The sequence below is a fragment of the Monodelphis domestica genome, chromosome 5, assembly GCF_027887165.1.
Source record: "Monodelphis domestica isolate mMonDom1 chromosome 5, mMonDom1.pri, whole genome shotgun sequence".
In the NCBI taxonomy this organism is placed as follows: domain Eukaryota; kingdom Metazoa; phylum Chordata; class Mammalia; order Didelphimorphia; family Didelphidae; genus Monodelphis; species Monodelphis domestica.
This window is the reverse complement of record NC_077231.1, coordinates 219,966,783-219,991,427: the sequence shown is the minus strand read 5'-3', so window position 1 is coordinate 219,991,427 and position 24,645 is coordinate 219,966,783. Positions and strand designations below refer to the sequence as shown.

At 34.9% G+C, this 24,645-nt stretch overlaps 1 protein-coding gene across 4 annotated transcripts in view; it reads left to right on the top strand.

Moving 5' to 3' along the window:
• Positions 1-24,645, top strand: part of TPK1 (thiamin pyrophosphokinase 1) — a 437,448-nt gene that overhangs the window by 248,148 nt on the left and 164,655 nt on the right. For all 4 annotated transcript variants that reach the window (XM_016426210.2, XM_056799835.1, XM_007504513.3 and 1 more), the window contains exon 7: positions 13,077-13,223. In XM_016426210.2, the coding sequence (XP_016281696.1) occupies positions 13,077-13,223 (147 nt within the window). The remainder of the gene's footprint in view (positions 1-13,076; positions 13,224-24,645) is intronic.

Genomic DNA, 24,645 nt, shown 5'->3' with positions numbered 1-24,645 from the left:
GGAATTTAAAAATAAGACTGCATATGTCTTCAAACTTCAGGGCAAGAATTGTGCCTATCAAGCAAGAAGCAAGGGAAGAATAGGAAAAGAAATCTTCTTGACCTCCAGACAGAGCTACAAGTAGTTCCTTTGACTGTAGACTTCCTAGATCATTTGGCCATACCTTAAAAGGGAGCACTTTGAATCTTGGCCTCTGAATCTCCTCCTAATACATCAGTTGTCTTTTCTTTTCTTTTCTTTTCTTTTTTTAAACACTCTGCAACAAGGGAAAATAGATAAGCCCATGGTTTTGAGATTACTCAGGAGGAGTTGGTACAGATATTATTTATATAATACATATTTAATATTTAAAAGATATATCTATATATAAAAATACATTTTTCTATTCCATACCTAATTCTATACCTAATCCATCCATTGCAGAACTGAAGCATGCATTTATCGGTCCCTGGACAAGGAAGAATTTATCTACTTAGCAGAAATCTCAGTTTGATGGCTTATTTAGAGATTTTGTTGGTACAGATGCCCCACTGAGGAAGGCATTCCGATCTTTTGTGAATGGCACATATCTCCAAATTCCAGCATGGCCCAGGCACAGATAGGTCAGACCTCTATCTTGTGTGAAGGCTGGATTTAGCTATCTCTGGATTGTAACAATGAAGATACTTAAACTTCTTCTTCCTTGATTGTGAAGATTAAATTGTAATCCCATGATTGTAACAATTAAGGTACTTAGCTCTTCCTTTATTGGTAAAATGGAATTGTAATCCACAATCTATTTTTAGATTTTAAACTCCAAAGGATGATAACTCATCCTTGAGGTGTTACATAACCCAAAAAGGTATACTTTAACCAAAGAAGGTGTGAACTAAATAGTGGGCAGTCCTGGAGAGGAGCATCTTCTGTGATTGGTAGGAGAGGGGACACCAGAGAAAATCTTTAAAAAGAGTATCAGAGGCCCCTATTTTGATTCAAGGAGATCTAAGAGCTCTTTCACTTGGAGGAGAGGCTATAGTACTGAACCCCTGGAGGAGCTCCTGCAGGAGACCCCAGACTCCTTTCCTTTTAGATGGTCACCTTGGCTGACTCAGTGACCCTGCTCTCTAGAGGTGTAAAGAATCCAGGAAAGGCCCATTGTCTTGAGACTCTTTTTCCTGATTAGGGCTTTTTTATTTCTTCCTGGCTCAGACAAAGCTGGAGTTTCCACTCTTGCTTGCTCTATCTCATTCCTTAATATCTTCCCTCTATTGTAAATAAATTGCCATAAATTCCATACAATGACTATGTCCAAACATGTTTGCCTTTGTTATACCATTTCTCCCCCATCAAGATCCTTTATTATAAGTCTGTGGTTGCTCAGAGCTTTGATCAGACTTTTTACATCTTTTTATATCTTTCAAAATCATTTTACTTTACAATTTTGTCCTTCTATAAATTCTTCATATGGTTTTGCTCACTTTATTTCATGACACTTCTTGTTACCCAGGATTCACTGAAATCATTGCTTTTACTATTCCTTACATTTACATAATCCAATTGGTTCATCCATTACACATTTGCCTAAGAAGCCACCTAAAACATCCTCATAGATTGTAGATACCTTTCTCTTAATTGTCTCTCCTTCTGAAATAGTGATTGTTTTGCTAATGACTATAACTTTTTCAGTGTTTTTTTCATTCTAAACTTAATCCCACTCATTTTCCTGCCTGTTTCCCAGTTGAGTTTGGTTTGTTTATACACCAAAGTATTTGTATGTGTATATTCAACCCTATTCTTTCCTTTTCAAAAAGTGTGAAGTATACTTGTTGCCCATGGCCCCCACCCTCTTTGCCATATTTGTGTTTTCCTCTCATGGACCCCAATTATGAGAAACAATAAAGTTCCACTTCCCTATTCCTCCTATTTACTCTATTGATTTCTTCCTCATAAAACTGCCAAAACCTATTAGAATCATACATCTACATGATAATAGGAAATATCCCACAAATATTTCTTGAAAAGAATCCCTAAATAAAAACTCCCAGAGTAGAAGAGTGGGAGAACAGGAGGGGAGAGGGCAATGGGGGTTGTAAGAAGAGAAGGGGGTATCAGGGAGGAAAGAGAGAAGGAGGGAAGGAAGTACTCTAAAATAAAAGAATTAATGCAAGCAACTAGAAAGAATTTAAGTAACCACTTTCTGCATCGTGCATGATTCATCATCCTCCCCCTAAAAGGAACAGAGAGCATGAATATTATATTCCCAAAATTGAAAGAAATAAACTACAATCAAGAACATCTTGCAACATAATCAGCTAAACTCAGTGTAGTCATGTGAGGAGAAATAACCCTTTAATGAAATAGAGATGTTTCAGATATTCCTGATGAAAAATCTGTGCTGAATTGAAACTCTGAAATACAAAGATGGAATTAGAGTTTTTTTCAATGTATTTGTAGTCCTCCTGTCCTTTGACTATAATCCAAATAACAATGAAATACCTTCAGATTAATTATTTATACTAATCAAAACTTCTAAGTATATTGAGCTAAAAGATAAACCACATGCAACAGCTGAACATTTACATAAATTCTCCAATATGAAGAATCAACTTTTGGGTCATCCTCACATTAAAGATTATCTTGTCTTTTTACATACTTATGGAAGAAATAAGATATAATAAAAGATATATAAAACTAAAACTAGGAATTTACAACGGAAATCACCCATTTTTAGGAAAATGACTGAACGGCTTTAATTTTATTGATACAATGTCTAATCATGACTGCAGAAGACCAATCTCTGTTGATATATTGATCATTTTCAGGTGTAGTCAATGTGCCTTTTGACAAGGGTGAGAATTATGGGGGTAGTAATAATCATACAAAATTAAAAAAAAAAAGAAAGCAAAGAGAAGAGTCAATCAAAAATGAAAAAAACACAGAAGAGACCAGAATGAAGTTCAGAAGTTAACATAGATAAATCAGGCAGTTTGTAAGCATAACAATACAAATACTCTCTGTCATAAATCAGTCTTTAAATGATTATTTTTCCAAGTTCAAAATGCTAAAATAAAAATAAAAGCTGAAGTCTTTTTGCTCATGGCACATATTTACATGAGGAGATGGAAATCATATACATAAAAAGTTAATTAAGGAATCAAAGGCAGCTTAGTATAGCCCTGGCTTTGGAATTGAGTCTCATTTCTTTCTCAGACATTTGCCAGGTTGATGACCATGGACAAGACAGGTCACACATCACAGCTTCAGTTTCTTCAAGTATGAAATGGTGGCAATAATATCTGTATGAGCTACTTCTTAAGGATTTTAGAGTAAAGCACCAGATGAACTTTAACAGCACAGAAGAGAAGTGAACAAATTCATATTTGAACATTGGTTGATCAGTGTAAATGTGATGAACTTCATGTTGGAAGATAGTAAGAGATAGATTAAAGGTTTGTAAGAAAGGGAGGAAGATAGTATTTTAGGAAATTTTTAGATTAATTTAGCAGTATGTATAATGGAGGCAGGCAAGGACATATTTTCTAGCCAATATGAATGGAAATGAAATCAAAGTTGTAGGAGACAAATTGGACATTAGAAAATATGGAAACACATCAACTAGAGTCTTTTGAACTTTAAGATAAAGTTAGAAGTCATTTTTGTTTCTAAGCAAGAAAAGCATTTTGAGAACCAAAAGTGGTATTATTAATCTGGTGTTAATGGCATATATAATGTATTATATGTGCTCTTCATCACCTGTCACATTGCTTTGTATGTAGTAGATACTTAATATATATTTATGGAACTTAACCAAATTTTGCAAAAACCTGCTCTTCTGATACTGTGGGCTAAGGGAGCAAGATGAGTTTGGGGAAGGAAGCAAGAGAAGTTGTGGAATGAGAGTATGTGGAAGGAAGGTGGGAAGGAGAAATTTGTAGAAGTGGTGGATATAACAGGCAGGGCAAGCTCTCCAACATCTACTAGACTCAACTGTTGTGATTAACCTTCTAAATTCAGTTTCCTCATCAACAATTTGGAGCTACATACAAAGACCTTGTCTTCAGTTTTCTTAGTAATTAGCTGTTGTCTGAGTCATTTTTAGCATGAAAGTACTCAAACTCTGGGTACAAGGGAAGAATTTCTACAAGTCCTATTTGTTTGACATCCAGGCATTGTACTTTTTCCATTGGAATACACAGTATTTCCCTTCTTTCCTTATACACCCTTTGAGTCTTTGGTTGTGAAATGAAATTCCAAATCATCATATACTGGAAACCCCGAGGACAGTTTGCCATATTCCTTGTTTTCAGGACAGTTTGCCATATTCCTTGTTTTCTTCCACAGCAAATGCTATAAGATGAGGCTGACAATTTCTCAGATTACTCATTGTTCTTTGCACCAGTCACTGAGGTTATATTTTACAGGCTTATTAAAACTTGCTCCACTCTTACTGCTTTTGTCAGATCATTTGTTTTTACTCATACTAGAGTTCTTTTCTCTGTAGTCTTTGAAGGGTCCTCTGTCTTCAAATTAAAGCATCAAACTATCAGACCAAAGAATTTCATTATTCATTTCAGGCCTCAGTGCAATGCAGGACAGATTTTTGAAAGTTAAAGGGAAGCCTTTTAATCATCTTGGTTAAATTTTTCCCTGTGAGTTGCTTAGTTGGTTTTGCTGTGCATGGTTTTGTAGGGGCTCTTCAAGAGGGACAACTCTTAGCAAAACTGTGAAGACAGGTAGTTTATTTTTGGTACCCATTTACCTCAGTTCCTTTTTTGTACCCCATATTCCCCTCATCACATCATCCTTTAAAATCATCCATTTATCCCCTAGTTTAATTTGACAAATTTATTCCCTACATATTAGAACTGTAATATATTACATACCCTTCTCCATCCTTTGGAATGTTTAAGGACAGAATTGTTCATTTCTAAGTGATCTAACAAATGTGGAATTTCAGATTAAATTAGTAAGGGTTATGGTTTTCAAGTGGAGACGTTTCCTTCTCTCCTTGATCTCATAACACAGCAACAGCCATCTTCTTTATTTACCAGAAAGATTTACAAAGTCATTCAAATTCATATTCTTTCTTCCCCTTTATTACTTTTCTTCCTCTTTTCTCACTCTTGCTCCTCCCTTTCTCACACACACATAGTCCTTGGTAACCTAAACCATTTTGCTGGATAGAAATTCAGTTATCCTTCAGCGCACTTCACAGAACAAAGTCTGTTTCAGCTAAATTTAGACTTTCACATCTGAAGAAATAATTCTGTCACTCAGGCTGCTTCCCTGACCTCAGCCTATCAACCAGCAAACAGCGAAAGACATGGTAGAGTTAAGAAAAAAGCTACTCTGTAAAGGAATCACATGAGATAAAGGTAGAAACAGGAATCAAAACAAAGTATTGCCTCTTACTATGTTCAATTTGCCCCATTCCCTTTTTAGAGAGGATTAATAGTTATCTCTGGCTTGTTTGGGGGAAATAATCATATGTTTTGCTTTAATGAAAACAAAATCTCCAAAAAGAAGGTTTGTTTCACAAATTCGATTATATCTAATCCAAATGAAATGCTAAATGAAATATAAGAAAACCAGACTAATTATAAAGTTACATCCTGACTCTGTATATTTAGGTTCTGTTCAGCTGTTGGGTGGTAACTAGGGAGCCAGACATTTTAAAAAATAAATCTTTAAAGATGAATTTCCCTAATATAACATTTTATACTGTGAAGAATGACAAGGAAGGTATTTTGGAGGTATGAACTCAACAGCATTTTACCTTTTCTCAATTTGTTGTAATAAAAATATTCTTATTTTACATGAACGTGCTTTAAAATTCATAAAGGTTCTTTAGCTCATTATTTTTGGGGTAGTAAGGGTAGGTATTGATGCCTCCATTTTATGCATAATGAAACAGACTCAGGGGCATACAGTGATTTATCGAAAGCAACATTTGTGGAGTTGAGATTTGAACCTGAGTCATCTGACTCTGTATTTATCAATATTTATTGATTCTTCTTGTCTTTAATTTTTTTCTTTTATAGATTCTTAAACTTTTGCTTATAATATGAACTCTAATGTTCAGCTAGGGCCTCAATCGATAAGTCTGGCCTGACCTGAAGTCAGGAAGACTCCTTTTTAGGATATTCAAATCTGGACTGAGACATTTAATTATAGCTATGTGACCCTGAGCAAGTCACTTAGCCCTCTTTGCATTAGTGGCCTCACCTATAAACAGCTGGAGAAGGAAATGGTTTCTAGTATCTTTGCCAAGAAAACTCCAAAAGGGGTCATAGAGTGAACACAATTGAAAAATGGCTGAACCGTAATAGATGTGTTTATTGTATGTATCAAAACCGGAATGTATTTCTTTGGGGGAAGAGTGGCAGTTGGTGATGATGACTGCCTTTGGAGAATGGTTTGCATTGGTGAATAAATTGGGTCTTGTTTCTTCCTCTGAATTGCATAGGCTTCTCTCAAGGCATGCCCCATCAATTGAAAAAAAATATTTTAAAGTGTTCTTAAAGTAACCCTGATTTTTCTGCAAGGAAACAGGGATTGGGAGGATGAGAAGAAGCAGAAGATGGACATGATGAACCTTTGCATTTTATAATAGGGAAAGGAATTCAAGTGAGCTGAGCTAATTATAAAAGAGTAAAAGTCTTTTCTTAGGTTTAAAAACTTCATCTAAAGCCACTCTAAAGACTTCATCTAAAAACTTCATCTAAAGGCTATTTCCTCAAATTTTATTTATGACTAATTTGGTATGCCATTTTTGAACTAGCAAAGTCAGGGAGTGAAAGAAGTCTCTAATTTCATCTAATTGCATTATACTAATTATAGGGAGGACAGTGACATACACACTCTAGTGGGTTAGAGGACACCCAAGTGGAATCCTAAAAGTTTCTAAATTGGTTTAATTCCTAAACCAGAGGCATATTCTGGGTCCATAAAAGCAATTGAAATATCAATTTTTTGTGCAACAAACCATTGAACCTCATCTATTGCTTTGTTTTTTTTTCCTTGTTTTTTTTGTCTGTTTGTTTTGTCTTTGCTGGAATGAGCCCAGAGGTGGTAAAAGGTTGAAAAAAACCAAACAGTAGATTATTTAAGTGTTTTCTGATGTTTAAGCATCATGCTAAGAAAAATGTTCCTATCACAAAACTTCAGTGGGAAGGAGGAAAACAACACAAAAGGAAACTAGTGGAGCATGTGGAATAGTCCAGAGTGCAGCGACTCATCCCTGTTTGTGAATGTTTAGCCTGGGTAGTTTCTCAGAACTCACAAACTGGAAGAAGAGAGAAGAGGCTGTAGGGGTAGAGATAGTAAAGTAGTCCTTGGAGTCATAGACTTAGTTCTGTAGATTTGACCCTGGAATTTATCTTTATTTTAACAAGGAAACTAAAGCATTTAGAGGAAAATTGCATTGGTTCTAGTTATTTTGGCAGAGACTTATTTTTACCTCTCACCAGAAGATGATAGATGATACATGAACAAAATTTTTGAATCAGAAGCCATGTTTTGGGGCAGTAGATTAATGCTGGAAAGAAGACATTTTTAGTTAAGGTCATGTATCTCCCTTCAGGTCTGTAGAAATGGGAAGGAAGAGGGGATGTTCAGAGCCAAAATGCCAGAAAAGGGACAGAGACCCATTTGATTTCTACCAAATTTCCCTTGAAAAAGCAATGATGTAACACTTCAAAACAAATTCTGGAGCAGCATAACACAAAAAAAGACCAAGTGAAATAATTTTTTAGTCCTAATCAACTTAGAAACCCTGGCAGGAGGCATCCAGGGCATCAGGGTGCAGGTGGGGATCAGTCCACCAGGGAAGGCCCCATGCAGAAAACAGGCCTTTGGTGCAACTAACACATTAGTCAAGGCTTCTGGAACTCTCAACCCTAGACAGCAAAAGAAGTTGGACAACTGCTCAGAAGGGTCCTTCAGCTGACTCTAGAAGCCAGCTTGTTAACACTGCCCATCATATGCAGATCCAGGTCGAAGTCCTGAGGTTCAGCCACAGGTTGAAGAGAAGGACCAACACACACTGGCACCTGCCACCATGAGCGTGCAAGAGACCCTGGTCACAGTTTCAAGAGGTTAAAGAATGCTTGAGATTACTCAGACCAGAGCATAGGCCCAGAGAATATTAAATATAAATTATTATATCATATCCATGTGGAAGACCTGAAAGCAGATAGATCCCCAGTGCCAACTCTGCCAGCTCTGAAGACAGCTACAGCCTGAACTTGAAGCTTGGAACCATGTTACAGAGCTGAGCTGTAATTGTTTTTAAATTAAAGGAAATAAAAAGTCAGAAAATGAACAAAAAAAAAAACCATAAAAAGTTATTTTACTGACTGTAGACAGAAGACAACCAAGTCAATACTGTTGTGTCCAAAGCCTCTAAAAAAATATTAATTTCTCCAAAGCCCAGAAAAAGTTTTAAAAATCAAATAAAAGAAGTAGAAAAAATGGGAAAAGAAATAAGAGGGATACTGTAAAGAGCAATTCAAACTGTCTATCAATCAGCAACTTTTAATCAAAATCAAAAACTTAAGCATGCCCACTCAGTACCTTACCAGTCACCAAGTAGGAGAGTTCACAAGTCACTTGCTACAGTGGGTGACAACTCCAGAGGCCACTGCCCACCCCTGGGGCAGTGCTAGGCAAATGGAAACACTGTGATTGGTTCCCATGAAGTGGGGGAGCAACAGGAAGCATTGTGGAGAAAACTGCTTTAAAAAGGCCAGCTTGAGGTCATTCACCCAGCATCATTGAGCTGGACTAGAGAAGATTGGATCCTATGGTGGTGAATGGAGCGATTTCTTCGTTAGGTCTTTGTTGAGGAGACCCTCTCTGCTCATCGGCACTTTGGTGGAACACCACATTTAACGTGAGTTCTGGTGAGATTGTTGGTGGTCTTAGTCTTAGTGGGTGCACTGAAGGTTTAGAGTCTCCTAACTCTTTGGAATTTCTTCCTAATTAGGATTTAGGATTATGGTGAGATTTATTTTTGGATTCACATTTGTGATTTGGAGACATGAAGATTAAACTTAAGGTATTGGTAGCTAGGCAGTATTCTGTTTCTTCATCTACATTTTTCCACTTTTATTCTTTCTACCTCTTTGTAAATGAAGCTACTAAAAGTCATTTTGACTTAAACTATAATATTTGTCGACCTCAATATTACTTTCGAACTTTCTATTAGCATAAAAATCTAAATTTAAATTCTTACAAATACAGAAAAGTTATGAAGAAAAAAGAATCAATACCTTAGTAAAGTAAGCACCAAAAATATTGAACAAATTAATATTTAAAAAAAAAAACAAATTAGGCCAATGGTAAAAGAGGCACAAAAATCCAAAGAGAAGAATTCATTAAAAAGGAGAATTGGCTTAATGAAGAAAGATATGTAAAAAATTACCCTTTGGAAAAAAGGGTCAGAAAAATTCACTAAGGAAAAGAACTCTTCACAAAGAAGAAAAAGTGGTACAAAAGTTCAATCAAAAACATGCCTTAAAAACTAGAAAAGGGCAAGTGAAAGGTCAGGATATCCATCAGACATCAAGAAACAATCAATGTAGTGGGCAGCTGGGTAGCTCAGTGAGTTGAGACCTAGGACTAGAGACAGGAGGTCCTAGGTTCAAATTTGGCTTTAGACAATTCCCAGCTGTGTCATCCTGGGAAAGTCACTCAGCCCCCCTTGCCTACCCTTACCACTCTCCTGCCTTAAGGGGGAAAAAAAACTATCAGAGTGAATCAAAAGAAAAAATAGAAGAAAATGTGAATTATCTCATGGGAAAAGTAACTGACCTAGAAAATCAGGAGAATAAAAGAACTTAGGCATTATTTTTAAGAGGAAAGCTGGCCTGATATTCTACAACCAGAGAAGAAAAAGAAATTGGAAGAATCCACTAATCCCTTCCTGAAAGATAACCTAAAAGAATTAATCCCATGATTAGTATAGCGAAATTCCAGAACTCACAGATTGAGGAAAAAATATTGTAAATAGCCACAAAGAAATAATTCAAATATCATGGAATCATAGTAGGGAACACAAGACTTAGCAGCTGCTACATGAAAGGATTGGAAGGCTTAGAATATAATATTCTAAAAACAAGGAAGCCGGACCGTCAACCAAGAATCACATGTTCTGCAACCTAGGCATAATCTTTCAGAGGGAAAGATGAGTATTTAATGAAGTAGAGGACTTTCAAATATTCCTGATGAAAAGAACAGAGCTGAATGGAAAACAGGAAAGAGAAAGCAAAAGACATTCAATGAAGTTAAAATATATACATACCTATAATGGGAGGTGATTCTTTGAAACAGCAAGGAACTTTATCATTATAAAGGCATTTAGGAGTATATATAAACAGAGGATGAGGGTGTAAATTGGATATAATGGGATGATATAAAAAAATTAAATTACATCATGAGGGAAGGATGTGTTGGGAGGAGGGAGAAGGGAAAATAGAATGGGTGAATTATTACATATAAAAGAAGTATAAAAGTGTATTCACAGGAAAAGGGATGATGGAGCAGGAGGGGGGTGGGGAGATCATATGAACCCGACTCTCATCAGAATTGGCTTCATGAGGGAAGAACATCCCCAATAATCAGTTAAATATAGAAAGCTATTTTACTCTGAAGGAAAGAGATGGGGAAGGGGATAAGAGAAGGGAGGTGGACTGATAGAGAAGAGGAAAAACTGGGGGAGGTAGAGGTCAGAACCTAAACATGGCTAAATAGGATGGAAAGCAATATCCAATAATCATATTTGTGTTTTTTCCTAATAAAAGGCCTTAGAGAATATTTAGAGAAATGAGTTGAATATATAAGAATACAAGTCATTCCCCAATGCTAAAAGGATATGAATAGGCAGTTCTCAGTCAAGGTAATAAAAGCTGTCTATAGTCATTCAAAAATACTCTAAATCTCTATTGATTAGAGTATTATTGATTAGAGCAAATGAAAACATGTGTGAGGTACCACTTACACCTATCAGATTGGCTATTATGTCAGTATAGGAATGTGACAAAACAGAGGGATTATAGGAAAGCTGGAACATAAATGCATTCTTGGGGGAGTTGTGAACTGATTCGTTCAGGAGAGTAATTTGGATGTAACCAAAGGTCTAGGAAATAGAACTTACCCTTTTACCTGGCAATAGCTTTGCTAAATGAATATTACAAAGTAATAAAAAGACAGAAAGAGGAATAACCTATATGTACAAAAATATTGAAAGCAGTTCTTTGGGGGGGGCAAAGATTTGGAAAATGTGGGGATACTCATCAATTGGGGAGTGACTCAGTAAAGTATAGGATATGATTGTAATATGACAAGCAAAAGGAGCTCAGAAAAGCAAACTGAAGATGAGTGAAATAAGCAGAAATGGGAGAACATTGTATGGTGACAGGAATAATTTACCATCATCAATGTAAATAACAGCTATTTTCAGCAGTACAGTGATCTAAACCTTTCCCAAAGGACTCATGATTACAAATACCTTTGACTACCATGCGGATATGGAGGAAGGGGAAAAGTTGAGAATCAATATTCTTTGAATTATGTTGGAAATGGTTTTTACATTGTAATTCACAAAAAAATAAATTAATAATTGACTAGGTGAGACTTTTTAATAAACTTTATAAACTCTTGGATTGGGTGAATTCTTTCTAAGACCTAGGTGCTCCATATTTTAAAACTAAAAATAACCTTGTTGACTCCATATTAATTTCTTAATCAATTTTCCACCCTCCCTACCATCTCTTTTTTCCTTTTCTTCCTTCTGTTCAGTTATTCTTTGAAACACTTCTAAAAAAAAGAAAGAAATACTTCTTACTGAGTGTTGGTAATCTCTAGCAGTTATTTCTTTCTTTCTTCCTTTGGAGGTCAAGTGACTTGCCCAATGTCACACAGCTAGGAAATGTCTGAGTCCAGATTTGAAACTAGGGTCTCCTGTCTCTAGGCCAGGTTCTCAATCCACTGAGCCACTGCTGCCCCCTAGTGGTTATTCCATTAGTAAGGTAAATCCTTCTCCCCCCACCCCCCACAATGATCTTCAGATCAATGTAATTGATTTAATTTCATTTATTTAATCAGCCTTTGTAATGCATATGGTCAGGAAAATGAAAAATAAGCAGTGGGCTTCTCTGGCCTGAGAAACATTGATTATTGATTGATTATTAATTGGTTATTCATCATGATATATATTTTCCAAAGATGCTTGCCTACTTTGAGGACAGCAATTGTTTTGAAGTTGAGAATGGTATTTCTAGTGATTTTGAACTCTTTGGGCCAAATCGTTAGTGTTTGTGAACTCTTTTCTTAGAAGGCATTTTCCACTTTGTGATGGCTTTGAGGGCCAAACTTAGAAGCAAGATTGGTGGCCTGAGAGTCCTTTTTCTAATATGGATTGTTTTGGGGATTTTCTCCATGGGGGCTCAAGGGAAGGAAGTGATTGATGTGGTGACAATGGCTTTTTATAAAGATATGTCAGGACATAGGGAAAAAGACACAACCTTGCAGAACTTGTGATCCTTATCAATGATGACACTAATCCTTTAGTTAATATTCTTGTTTTCTTTATTCCACCAGTTCATATGTCTTCCTCTTTTACATAAGAATATTATAAAAGCATTAGTGTGAAGGGTAAGGAATTTATATTGTTTCATACTGATTAATCTGACTTGAATTCATTGAGAGTCACTAGGTGCCCTGTTATAGAAGCAAACTAAAAATCTAAAAAGAAAAAATAATAAATTATTTTTCCTTTTGCCTTCATGAGTTAAGACTTCTAGCTTAAAAATCTTCATTTATTTCTGTTTAAAACAAATAGTTGATAATCTAATTTAAACACTGACTATATTCATTACATCACCTTACATAAGTCATCCTGTGAATTAAGAATAACATTGACTAAAGATTCTGATATTTTTATGCAGTTGTACAGTAGATGTTTTAGCAAATGTTTCTATAACAAAAGTGATCTTCTATTTCTTATATACATGAGAAATGAATAGTTTTAAGTTGCTGTGTGTTTATTGGAAAGTCTCTAAGTATTATATTTATAGGTTCATTTTTGCCTTGCATAGGTGGACATGATTGTGACACTGGGTGGCCTCGCGGGACGATTTGACCAGATCATGGCTTCTGTAGAGACCCTTTTTCATGCAACTAGCATCACTCCAGTGCCTATTATCATCATACAAGCAGATTCCCTCATTTGCCTGCTTCAGCAGGTAAGTTTGATGAAGGGTGACCTCAGAGCACAAAGTCTAAGCTTCTAATGCACTTCAAAATTGGGTGATTAAGCCATTGGCTAAATTAGGGCAAAAAAATCTACCTGAGAAGCACATTGATGTCAGGAGAAAGTAGAGGACAAAGTGTGCTTCCTTGAGGCTTTTAAAATAATGGCCTCTAAGTCACTGAACATTAAACATAGAGATGAGAAGTTTCCTCTTTTCTTTCTTTCATTTGATTGCGCCCAGAACAAATTTCAAAACTTTTAATTAAATTTATAAAGAATTACATTTAGCAGCACTGCATTTTCAATAGCTCTTTGTGAGTGACATGGGAGAATTCTCAGCACAGGAAATGCAGAGCTTGACAAAGACTTCAACTAGAATTCTCATATATTATGAGTTCTGTCGTTCAATATAATTGGAAACCAGATTTGGTTTTGTGAGGGAATTATGGGGAAATCTTTTGGTCTCACAATTCAGCAACTTATTAATTTCACTGTGCCATAAGAAATTCCTAAAAGATGATGACATTGGAGAGATTTAATTAAAACTTCATGTAAATCATACATTAAATACCAATAGACAGAGAGGTAGCATGGTATAATGGAACTAGGGCTACATAGGTGTCAAGAGGCCAAAGATTCTGATTTCTATTATAGTGAATGTTTTCTAGCTGTGTGATTCTACATTTTATTTATCTGTAAAATGGGGTTAATTTCTCTGTTTTCTTCCCATGTTGTTCTGACTCTTAATTTATAAATTCCTGCTCTTGTCATGTCATCCAACTCGGTATCTAACAGAATTCTGGTAGACATTCAAGAAATAGTTTGTCAGTTGATTTTTTATTCTTTTAAAAATAATTTTCTTATATCTTAATTGCATATAATCTACTGATGATTAATTTAATTCTATTCCTAATGCTAAATATTATTGGCATTTTATTCATATAATAAATATTTATTAGCTAACCAATCATTAGAGAGGAGAAAATATTTTAATAAACAGTCAGGTGATTTGGGTTCAAGTCTTAGGTCAACCTAAACCTCTCTGGACCTCATTTTTCTCATTTTTAAAATGATACCTGGACTAGATGATCTCTCAGGTCTGCTCCAGCTTTAAACTATCATAATAATAATATCAATATTCTAGTTGTTGTGTGGCTTTGTGGATAGAGTACCAGATCTGATCTCAGGTACTGTCTCACTGTGTTGACCCTGGAGAAGTTACTTAACTACTATTTTTCTCAATTTCTTTATTTGTAAAATGAGGTAATAATATCTCCTTCTCAAGAATCAAATTTAATAAAAATTGTAAAGAGCTTAGCATAGTGCCTGGCACATAGTAAATGCTATAAACATTACCTACCACTACCTCTAGTACTACTACCACCACCACCACTACTATTACCATACTATTACTACACCATTACTCTCTTCTACCGAATTTTCAGCATTTTACAGCCTTTTTGCATTTTGAAGTGACTTCTTAGCTTCTACTTTTTTATCCATGAGAATACTTTTCTATCTACTCACTGCCCTCCATGTCTGTTTCATCTGTTATCTTTCTCTATTAGAATGTAAGCATTTTAGGATGGATTATTGTCCTTTTTGCTCATATTTTGTAACCCCAGTGCTTAGCACAATGCCTGGCACATAATAAGCTCATCAGTGTTGGCTGCCTGCCTGCCCTTGTTTCTTTTTATAACTACTGCTGAGTAAATCTAAGGATTGGGGAAAGGCCATTTTGGGGACTTAAGTTTCCCAATTGTGTGTGTGTGTGCGCGCGTGTTCGATCACACTGGTGCAATTATCAATAATAGGGAAATATTTGATCAAGAAAAATCTTGATCAATAACACAAGTAAAACCCAGTGGAATTGTGTATCAGCTATGGTCAGAGAGGGAGGAGGGGAGGGAATTATGAATCATATAAACATGGACAAATATTCCAAATTAATTAAAAATTTTCAAACCAATTGTGCGTGTGTGTGTATGTGTATGTGTGTGTGTGTGTGTGTGTGTGTGTGTGTGTGTGTGTGTGTTATTTAAAACCTCTTCTAGGGACATCCAATTCAAATCAGATTTTGTTTTTTAAATACTCATTTCCTTTTGATTCCCCAATTTTTCTCCTTCCTACTGTTTTGAAATCCGGTTACTTTTATTCTATTGGGTTAAGTTATTTTGTTTTCTACTCCATTTTTCCTACTTATCCAAGTTCCTGTCTTATCCAAGACAGCATTAGTTTTCTAAGGACTTCTCAGGCATTTAATGACATATTCAGTGGTCAGTTTGGGTGGTGAACATTTGTTCATTCCATTCCAGTGCCCTAATTCTAGGACTGCAGAATTTCTGAGGTTGACTGATAGGATTATTTATGCTTGAAAGAGAATTCCAAACAGGTGCTTTTCACTAGAACCCCATATCTATGAGAGATGGTGATATAATGAATACCTGCTGCCTCCTTTCATAACATGCTGTTCTTGTACATGCATACATATAATAAATTAAATGATCAATTAAATACATAGTAACAATATGCCAGCATTAAATACAGTAATAAAATTTACTATACATTGTTACACAGTACTGTGCAATAATTTCCCCAACTCTCCAACTCTGCTGATTAAACAGTCAATCAGTGTTTCTTTGCTAATTACCTACTAAGGGATAGGGCTATGAATACAGAGTATGAATCATTCCCTACTTACAAGAAGTTTATATTCTAATGAATTAACTCAGTTATGCATTAATGATGTCTCACAGAAAACATTGGACTCTCCCAATTATTGTGCCTATTATTGTTTGTTTGGGGGAACAAACCTCCCTTTGGGGAAGCCTCCCTTCAGAAAGAAAGTAATATCATGTGATAATGTATGGGTAGATTATAAAACAAAAACCTGAGTCACCTGGGTTCTCTACCAAATTTATATCTTGGATCATGTCTTGATACAGACTTCATGCTGGTGTAGGCAGTTGAAACAGATTCTTCATCTGTTCTATGCTTCATTTTGAAGAGGTCTCTTTCATATAGCCAGATGACAATTTTATTGTGTTAGCCAAAGATTGAATAGTAAAGAATTTAAAAAGGAAAAAACAAACTATGAAACTCAAACTGATTATTATTTTCTTAAGTCATTGTCTGTAGTACCAATATGGTTCATTAGTTCGTGGACAAAATCATCATGGAGCGACAGGGAGATTTTTTTCTCGTTTCTTAAAATCACAAATACAGTAACCCTCTTGACAAATATAAGTTAGTAAATAATCCTCTCAACAAATACAAATTAGCAATGCAAAATATATAGTAATTCTAAATATTTTGATAAAGATCAAGAGTCTCTTTGATGTCATATCTAATTCATCAATACAAATTTCACCTGATCCTTCTCAGCCTTTTTTTTTTCTCCACTCTAATTGACCAGATATTGGGATATGGAATTGAGGTTGAAAATCCAAAAATAAAAGTCCCTGTCCTAAGAAGTCTTCCATTGTGTTGGAGAATGTATACAATTTGTGTACATATATTTATTTTGTAGGATAGGTATTAGCAGCTGTGGAATTACAAAAGGTCTAATGAAGGAGGAGGTGTTTGAATAAGAATAAAAGGAAACTAGTCATTTTAAGAGGAAAAGAATAGGAGGGAATCTGATCCAAGTCTGTGCAAACACACAGAGGTGAGAAATGATATATTGTGTGTGAAAAACAGCAGGAAGTCTGGGCAAGTTAGCCAAAGATAGGGCAAAGGGGAGTGATATACAAGAGAAAGAAGCCCGTTTTTAGATGGTGTTAAAATGCCACCCTGGGAACATGAGGTAGTTATAGGATCAGACTTTGATTTATACAGATCACTTCAGAATCACTGCAGAAAATGAATTAGAACATAGAGGCACTTTACACAATGAAGGGACCGTACAGTGGTCCAGGAGAAAAGGGATGGCTGCATTCTACATCTGTCACCAACCATGTCATTGTGCTTATATTTTTGTTATCTTTGTTATTATTTTCTCTTTTTACATATTTGAATCAATGTATGTTCTTTTAGATAGTCTTTTTTTTTGACACCGAATGCCATGCTTTATCATTATAAAACCAGCTTCTTCATTTTTATTCTTTATTTTTTATTATTCTTCATTTTATTATTCTTCATTTCATTTAGTGTTCTTCATCATTGACATGTTATATGGCAGGAATACATTTATTTACTGTGTTTTTATTAAGTTTCATCTGGCTCTTTGTGGCCCCATCGACTATGGCATATCCAGGTTGTCTGTGACGTTTTCTTGGCAAAGATATTGGAGTCATTTTGTCATTTCTTTCTCCAGTGAATTGAGGCAAATGCAGGTTAAATGACTTGCCCAATGTCACACAGCTAGTAAGTGTCTGAAAACACATTTAAACTCAAGTTTTCCTGACTCCAGACCCAATGATAATATCTCTGGAGCTCTCTAACTGCTCCTTTTACTTTCTATAATGTTATATATATAAAAATATAAATGAGCAGTAGTTCAGTTTTTAAACCACTGAGCCATCATTTTTTTACAATTACAAATAAAATAGCTATAAATGTTTTCACACATAGATTTATTCAAAAATACTTCATAATATCCTTGTTATGTTTTTTTTGTTATTATCATTATTATTATTATTATTTTACTTATTTTATATTGTCCATAAAAGCTAGAAGCAGTTTTCACAGTCTAGAGGGGGTAATATTGGTGCAGTGGATAGAGTGCTGAGCGTTAGTCAAGAAGCTATATTGTATGACCTTGGGCAAATCACTTTCCTGAACCGAAAAAGAAAAAAATATATATCTCATAGAGAAATTGTGATGATCAAATGATACAATATTTTAAAACCATTTAGTAAATTCTTGACACATAGAAGGATGATATAAATTGGATTATTCCCTTCACCTTATTATATAATATGGTATATACTTTTTCCCAGTCTAACAAACATTTAATATTTTGTATTTTTAAACTATTTTTTTCAGTAGGTATAGTATGATAATTTATCTAATTTAACCATTTGGACAAATCTATTTATCATTATAACAAAGTGCATTTATTCTTTCAAAAATCCCTTTATTCTTTTTATTTGGTTTTGTTTTGAGGCTATTCATTTGTGTCCTGTCATCTTTATGTAATCAAAGCCATCAATTTTGTCTCTAATAATTTCTTCCTTCTTTGATATATAAAAATGTTTCTCTTCATGATTGAGATAAATATACTTCTCTGTTTTCTTCCAATTTAAAAAAAATGATTTTTGAATCATTGATTCACTCTTGACATTCTTACTATAAATGGAACCAAAAACAGAAGGAAGTTTCAGTTAAATGGATGGATAGGTGAATGAATGGCTCACAAGTTCTAGGATAGTAAATAAACAAGTTCTTTTAGCCAGTTATATTATGCATCCAAGAGCAACAGGTGTTATTTCATTTCATAATTAGCTATATTGTATCTAGTATTCTTGTTGAACATCATAAAAAGAATTGCAGTTCATGTGCCAGTATCTATTTCAGAGAATAAGATCATAGAGAGAAAAAAAAGACAACAACAACAGCTGAACTGTTAGATTTACCACATTAAATTGACTTGGAATTTCATAATTGGTAAAAGGTAGATATTATAGAAGATAATTGAAAAAGATGTTGGAAAATAGGATTAATTTATAAGAAATATAACAGAGACCAAAGATTAGTAGTCTAGATACACATAAAATATATATGTGTATAAACATGTGTATATATATAATTTTTTCAGAAAAAGAATTGTGAGGTTTTAGGTATGACACACACTAAATAAACTCACCTAAAACATAAATTGTATTTGACCAGACAAGGGATAACTCATCGTATAGTCAAACTACTATTTTGTTAGTTCAGAGATTGATGTAATGACAGAAGAAAGAAGAAAAATGTGAAAAATATGTGGCATGTCATTAAAACAACTCCAGACATGACATTTTTGCATCCTATTGATGCCCCAAAATATAAATTCAGGGATACAAAGGACATTTACACCAATAATAACAGGTTGGTTTTGACATTTATCCAATATAAACTATGATTACATGAAGAACAAAAGACTTTCGGACTTACTTCAGCCAATATTCTCCTTACCAAAAAAAAAATAAATGGTCATGCATGTTTAGGACATATAATTATTTCAAAAATCTTATGAAAAATGATGGCAAATTTTTGCCTCATAATATAGCAAGAAGCAATTGATAAAACTTATTTAAATGAAATTTAAGTGAGCCAAAATAAATAAAATTGTCTGTAAACTTATTTAAAGGTCAAACCAAAAAGCAATGGATGAAAAAATGGAAATCAGCTGATGATTTTATTTCAAATATAAGTACAGTGAAACAACTATACTTTTAACTAATTACAGTCCCAAATGCTCTATGCGAAATAGAAACAATACTGAAAGTAAGAAATATAAGAAAAGCAGCTTGAATAGACAAAGTATGCATAGTGATCTGTGCTGGAGATTGATTACATGATGTCGCAGGTGTTGAATTGTCAAAGAAAGTGAAAGAAGAGAAAATATTAAAGGATTGGCCAGATCTGCATGTTTAATGGACTTCTTGTGATATTGAATGAAATGGACAAGTTTCTGGTAGGAAGATTACAGAGTAGGACATGAAGTTTACTCCCCCTCCTAATAATTTCCATAAACAACTATAAATAACTACAAAATCGATACTAAAAGCAGCAAAGACAGACAGGAGTCCAAAGAATTTTTGTAGAATCCACAAAGCAGCCCTGGAGTTCAGGATTTGGAACCTCACTTTGTTTGCTTAGCTTGTGAGACTGTATCCTCAAGGATTCCACTAGAATCTTTAGGCAAAGGACCTAAGAACAGCAGCTGTGTCTACTGTAACCTCTGGCCCACAGATGGGGATTGAAGGAGTGGACACCAGAATCAGTGGGCACCAGGCCCTGAGTGCAGTAACCCTGGGAGCTATGCTAGCAAGATTGGGATTTTGGAGACCTCGGGAAAGCAGAGAGGACCCCTACTAAGTCCTGGGCTGTGACAAGAGAGGAGGAGCAAGGAGGGACTCATTGGGGAGTGTGGTTGCTGAGGGACTGGGGCTGGTCAGCAGTGGGTCACTCCCAGAAGATTAGTTGCTGGCTCCAGCTACATAGGGGGACAGAGTTCAGCCAGATTGTGAGTGGTTTAAATATCAAACGAGATAGTTTATAATGGAGCTTAGAAGTAGATGGCAAGTCTAATGAACAGGATTGACCTGGTGGGGGCTGAACTTATAAGTATGGATGGGAGAAAGGTGAGACTTAAGGCCAGGATAACATTTAGTTGGCTGTTAATTTGCCTGCTTTTGTACCATTCATTCATTGATTCAATGAACCTTTTAAAAAAATATCATCTTTGGTGTCAGATCACTGCACTAAATACCTCCAAAACTATAAGTAGATACTCTTTAAGCTCTAATCTATGGAATATATAATCTAGTAGTAGGATAAGACTGTATTATTATATCATCTCACATTAAGTGCACTAGAAAGTTGTAAATGTTATGTTAATTAATGTTTAACAAAGAAGGGTATCAAGTAAAAAAAGTAAGAGGATCAAGGGAGGTCTCCTCAAGGAAGTGGTCATTTAAATGGTATCCAAAAGATTAAGAACACTTGAGCAAAAATTCATCTCTGTTAAATTATCATATCTTTGAATGGAACACACAATACTATATATATGTATATACTTCTATTTAAATAAAACAGCTGAAACATAATGATTCTTTGCTCATGTCATTTATAAGTTTAAGTTATATAAATTTAGGGAAGATTCCCCTTCATAAAATATCTATTTACTTGGGCATCATCTTCCCATTCCTCCCTTCATCCTTAATATAATTTGTTTTCTCTGACTGGGAGTAGCTTTATGTAAAATTCAGTGGTTTTCACCATCTAAGCCTTGGAAATTTCTAACATTTAGCTAATACCTAGTTTATCTTATTAAAAAGAATGTTATTTTAATTATTTAATTCTTTGTCTCTAAGGATTTGATCCCTTTTGAAATTTGTAGGTGTTTGTGTTCCTTCCTTTCCCCAATATCACCACCCACAAAGAATGTTCATTTAAATTCTTTTTTTTAGTTTTTAAAATATTTTATTTGGTCATTTTGATACATTATTCATTGGAAACAGATCATTTTCTTTTCCTCCCCCCCACCCCCCACCCCTCCTAGCCTACGTGCAATTCTTTTGGGTATCACATGTGTCCTTGCTCTGAATCCATTTCCTTGTTGTTGGTATTTGCATTAGGGCGCTCATTTAGCATCTCTCCTTGATCATGTCCTCTCAACCTCTGTAGTCAAGCAGTTGCTTTTCCTCGGTGTTTTTACTCCCTCAGTTTGTCCTCTGCTTGAGGATAGTTTTGTTTTGTTTTTTCTCATAGATCGCTGCAGATTGTTCAGGGACATTGTAAAGCCATTACTGGAGAAGTCCATTACGTTTTCTTGTACCACAATGTTTCAGTCTCTGTGTACAATGTTCTCCTGGTTCTCCTGGTTCTGCTCCTCTCACTCTGCATCACTTCCTGGAGGTTGTTCCAGTCTCCATGGAATTCCTCCACTTTATTATTCCTTTTAGCACAATAGTATTCCATCACCAACATATACCACAATTTGTTCAGCCATTCCCCAATTGATGGGCATCCCCTCATTTTCCAGTTTTTGTCCACCAGAAAGAGTGCTGCAATGAATATTCTTGTACAAGTCTCTTTCCTTATTATCTACTTGGGGTACAAACCCAGCAGTGCTATGGCTGGATCAAAGGGCAGACACTCTTTTATCACCCTTTGGGCATAGTTCCAAATTGCTCTCCAGAATGGTTGGATCAATTCACAACTCCACCAGCAATGCATTAATGTCCCTACTTTGCCATATCCCCTCCAGCATTCATTACTTTCCATTGCTGTCATGTTAGCCAATCTGCTAGGTGTGAGGTAATACCTCAGAGTTGTTTTGATTTGCATCTCTGATTATAAGAGATTTAGAACACTTTTTCATGTGCTTATTAATAGTCTTCATTTAAATTCTTAAATGCCCATTTCTTACTTATGCCAGAATTCTTAGATTATCTAGAAAGTTAATTCTGTTTTTGTATATAGTACCTTACAATTTCATATTTCATGTTCCAGTTTGTCCTGATCTGTCTGAAGAAATCTAGTATGATCCTGATTAATGTGCCTTTACTCTATCATATCAGTGTTCTTGGAACTTAAAACATTTGTTCCCACAAATTGTAAGAAACTGTTGGATTGTAATCTTCTTATCATAAATCATCCATCACTTTTTTTTGACATTTTAGGAAAGTTTTTTCTTGTATAATTTCCTGCAATAAAAGCTTTACTGTTTTCTTTTTCAAAGTTTTTCAGGATATCAATAATTCTGTCTTCATCTCTTCTCCATAGTCATTATTTGCAGCTGAAAGGTTTCCAAATGTCTTTCCAATTGAATTATTTCATGAGCTTATTTGTCCTCTTCTGCTGCATTGTCTTTGATTTTTATCCTCAGTTGTACTCTTGCTCCTGGCTCTTGATATTATCAAATCATCTCTAAGTTTCTCCATATTGGTAATTTTTCATTATTTCCAACTGCTTTCCCTTTCCTTCTCTCCCTCCCTTTTCTTCCTTATGAATTAATATGAAGCAATAAAGAGACAAGGGAAAGCACTATTAGCTAGGGGTATCATGAATGCCTTCATGTAGAATAGCATACTTGATCTGAGCGTTGAACGAAACTAGGGATTCTGTGATGTAAAAGAGAGTAAAGAGTGATCTCTAGCCATGGCAGAAAGTCTTCATGAAACAAAACAAAACCAAAAAAATAAAATAAAATAAACCTCCAAACCTTGATGACATAAGTGTCTCTATCTTTCCCCATCTCATCTCATTTCCCCTTCTCCCTTCTCTTTCTCTCCTCTCTCCTCCTGTCTCCTTTCTTTGTCCTGATATTTTCTTACCTGATACCTGAATTGTTTAAACGAAAAAAAAAAAACACCTTTATTTTGGCATGTGAAACCTATTATCACATGGATTCTGTGTACCTTTCCAGCCTTTTTATTCATTATTCTCCTTTATATACTTTTTAGGTAGGTTAAAATGACTTTCTTCTAAAACACAATATTCCTTCTCTTATCTCTGTGCCTTTTCCAAAGACTGTCAGCCATGTCAGTCATGTTCAGTTCTTACTCTCTTTCATCTTATAGAATCCTGAATTTCTCTCAAAGCTCAGATCAAGCAACATTGATTACATGAAGCCTTTCATGATTCTGCTTGCCTCTTGTGCCTTCTCTTCCCTCCAAATTGCTTTATATTTATTTTGTATATATTTTATGTATACTTTTATGTGTGTACATTCCCTCCCTAAATAGAATTGACAGCAGAGGGTACTTTTTTTTTCTCTCTCTCTAGAATCTAGCCAAGTACTGATACACAATGGTCACTCAATAAACACTTATTGGCTGACTGATTATTGCAGGTTCTAATTTGATTGCCTTTGTGATTTTCTCACTAATGTTGCTTTCTAAAATTATTTAATTGGATCATTTCTCCATTGAAGATATGTTTCTCAGAATAACTTCTATCATTTTGTTTTTATCTATACTTCTTTTTATTTTATAACTGTAGTTTTTTTTCCACATGTGTTGTAATTCTTTAAGTTACATAGTTTATATTCTGGTATCTTTATTTTCTTGTGTAAATTTTTAGCAGATTTCCCCCTCTACTTTGTTGTTTATTTTCAGAGTGATATGAGAAAGTTTGCTTCCTGGCAGCCATCTTCCAAACATCTCTATTGTTGTTTTTAGTAATACGTGTGTGTGTGTGTGTAATTTTTTAAAGTGATAATTACATAATAATCAAAAGTCCCTAAGGTAATTATCATGAGAGCCCCTTACCTTATTACAAACAGGATAGGGGAAATTCTTGTCAAATAATGGATATACAGAAGACTGCTTACACGTGATAAGTCTTATAGGAGGTTCTGACTTATCTTGCTGTCTCAAGGAGATGTGCCTTTCTTAATTTTATAATTGCTGTGGCTTCAATGTGTAAGTGAGGGTATATATTTTAGAAACTACTTCACATAATTGTCAAAAGGCCTAGAACCTCAGTTAAGTTCAGTACCTTGGAGAGCTGCTTGTAGCTGAACTTCAGATATGCCCTATGGCAGTGCCCTCCAACTTTTTAGTACTACTATTTTAAATTAGACAACCTTTGACATTTTGCAACCAAAAGAACTAAGAGAGGACCATATACCTATTAGAAAATAAAACAAGAACATGACAGAATACCTGATTTTTTGATTGATAAAAAATAAAAAACTGCCTTTTAATTTTCAAATTTTTATGACATTTTTTGGTCATACTTCCTTTTTCCTTGTTCCCTTT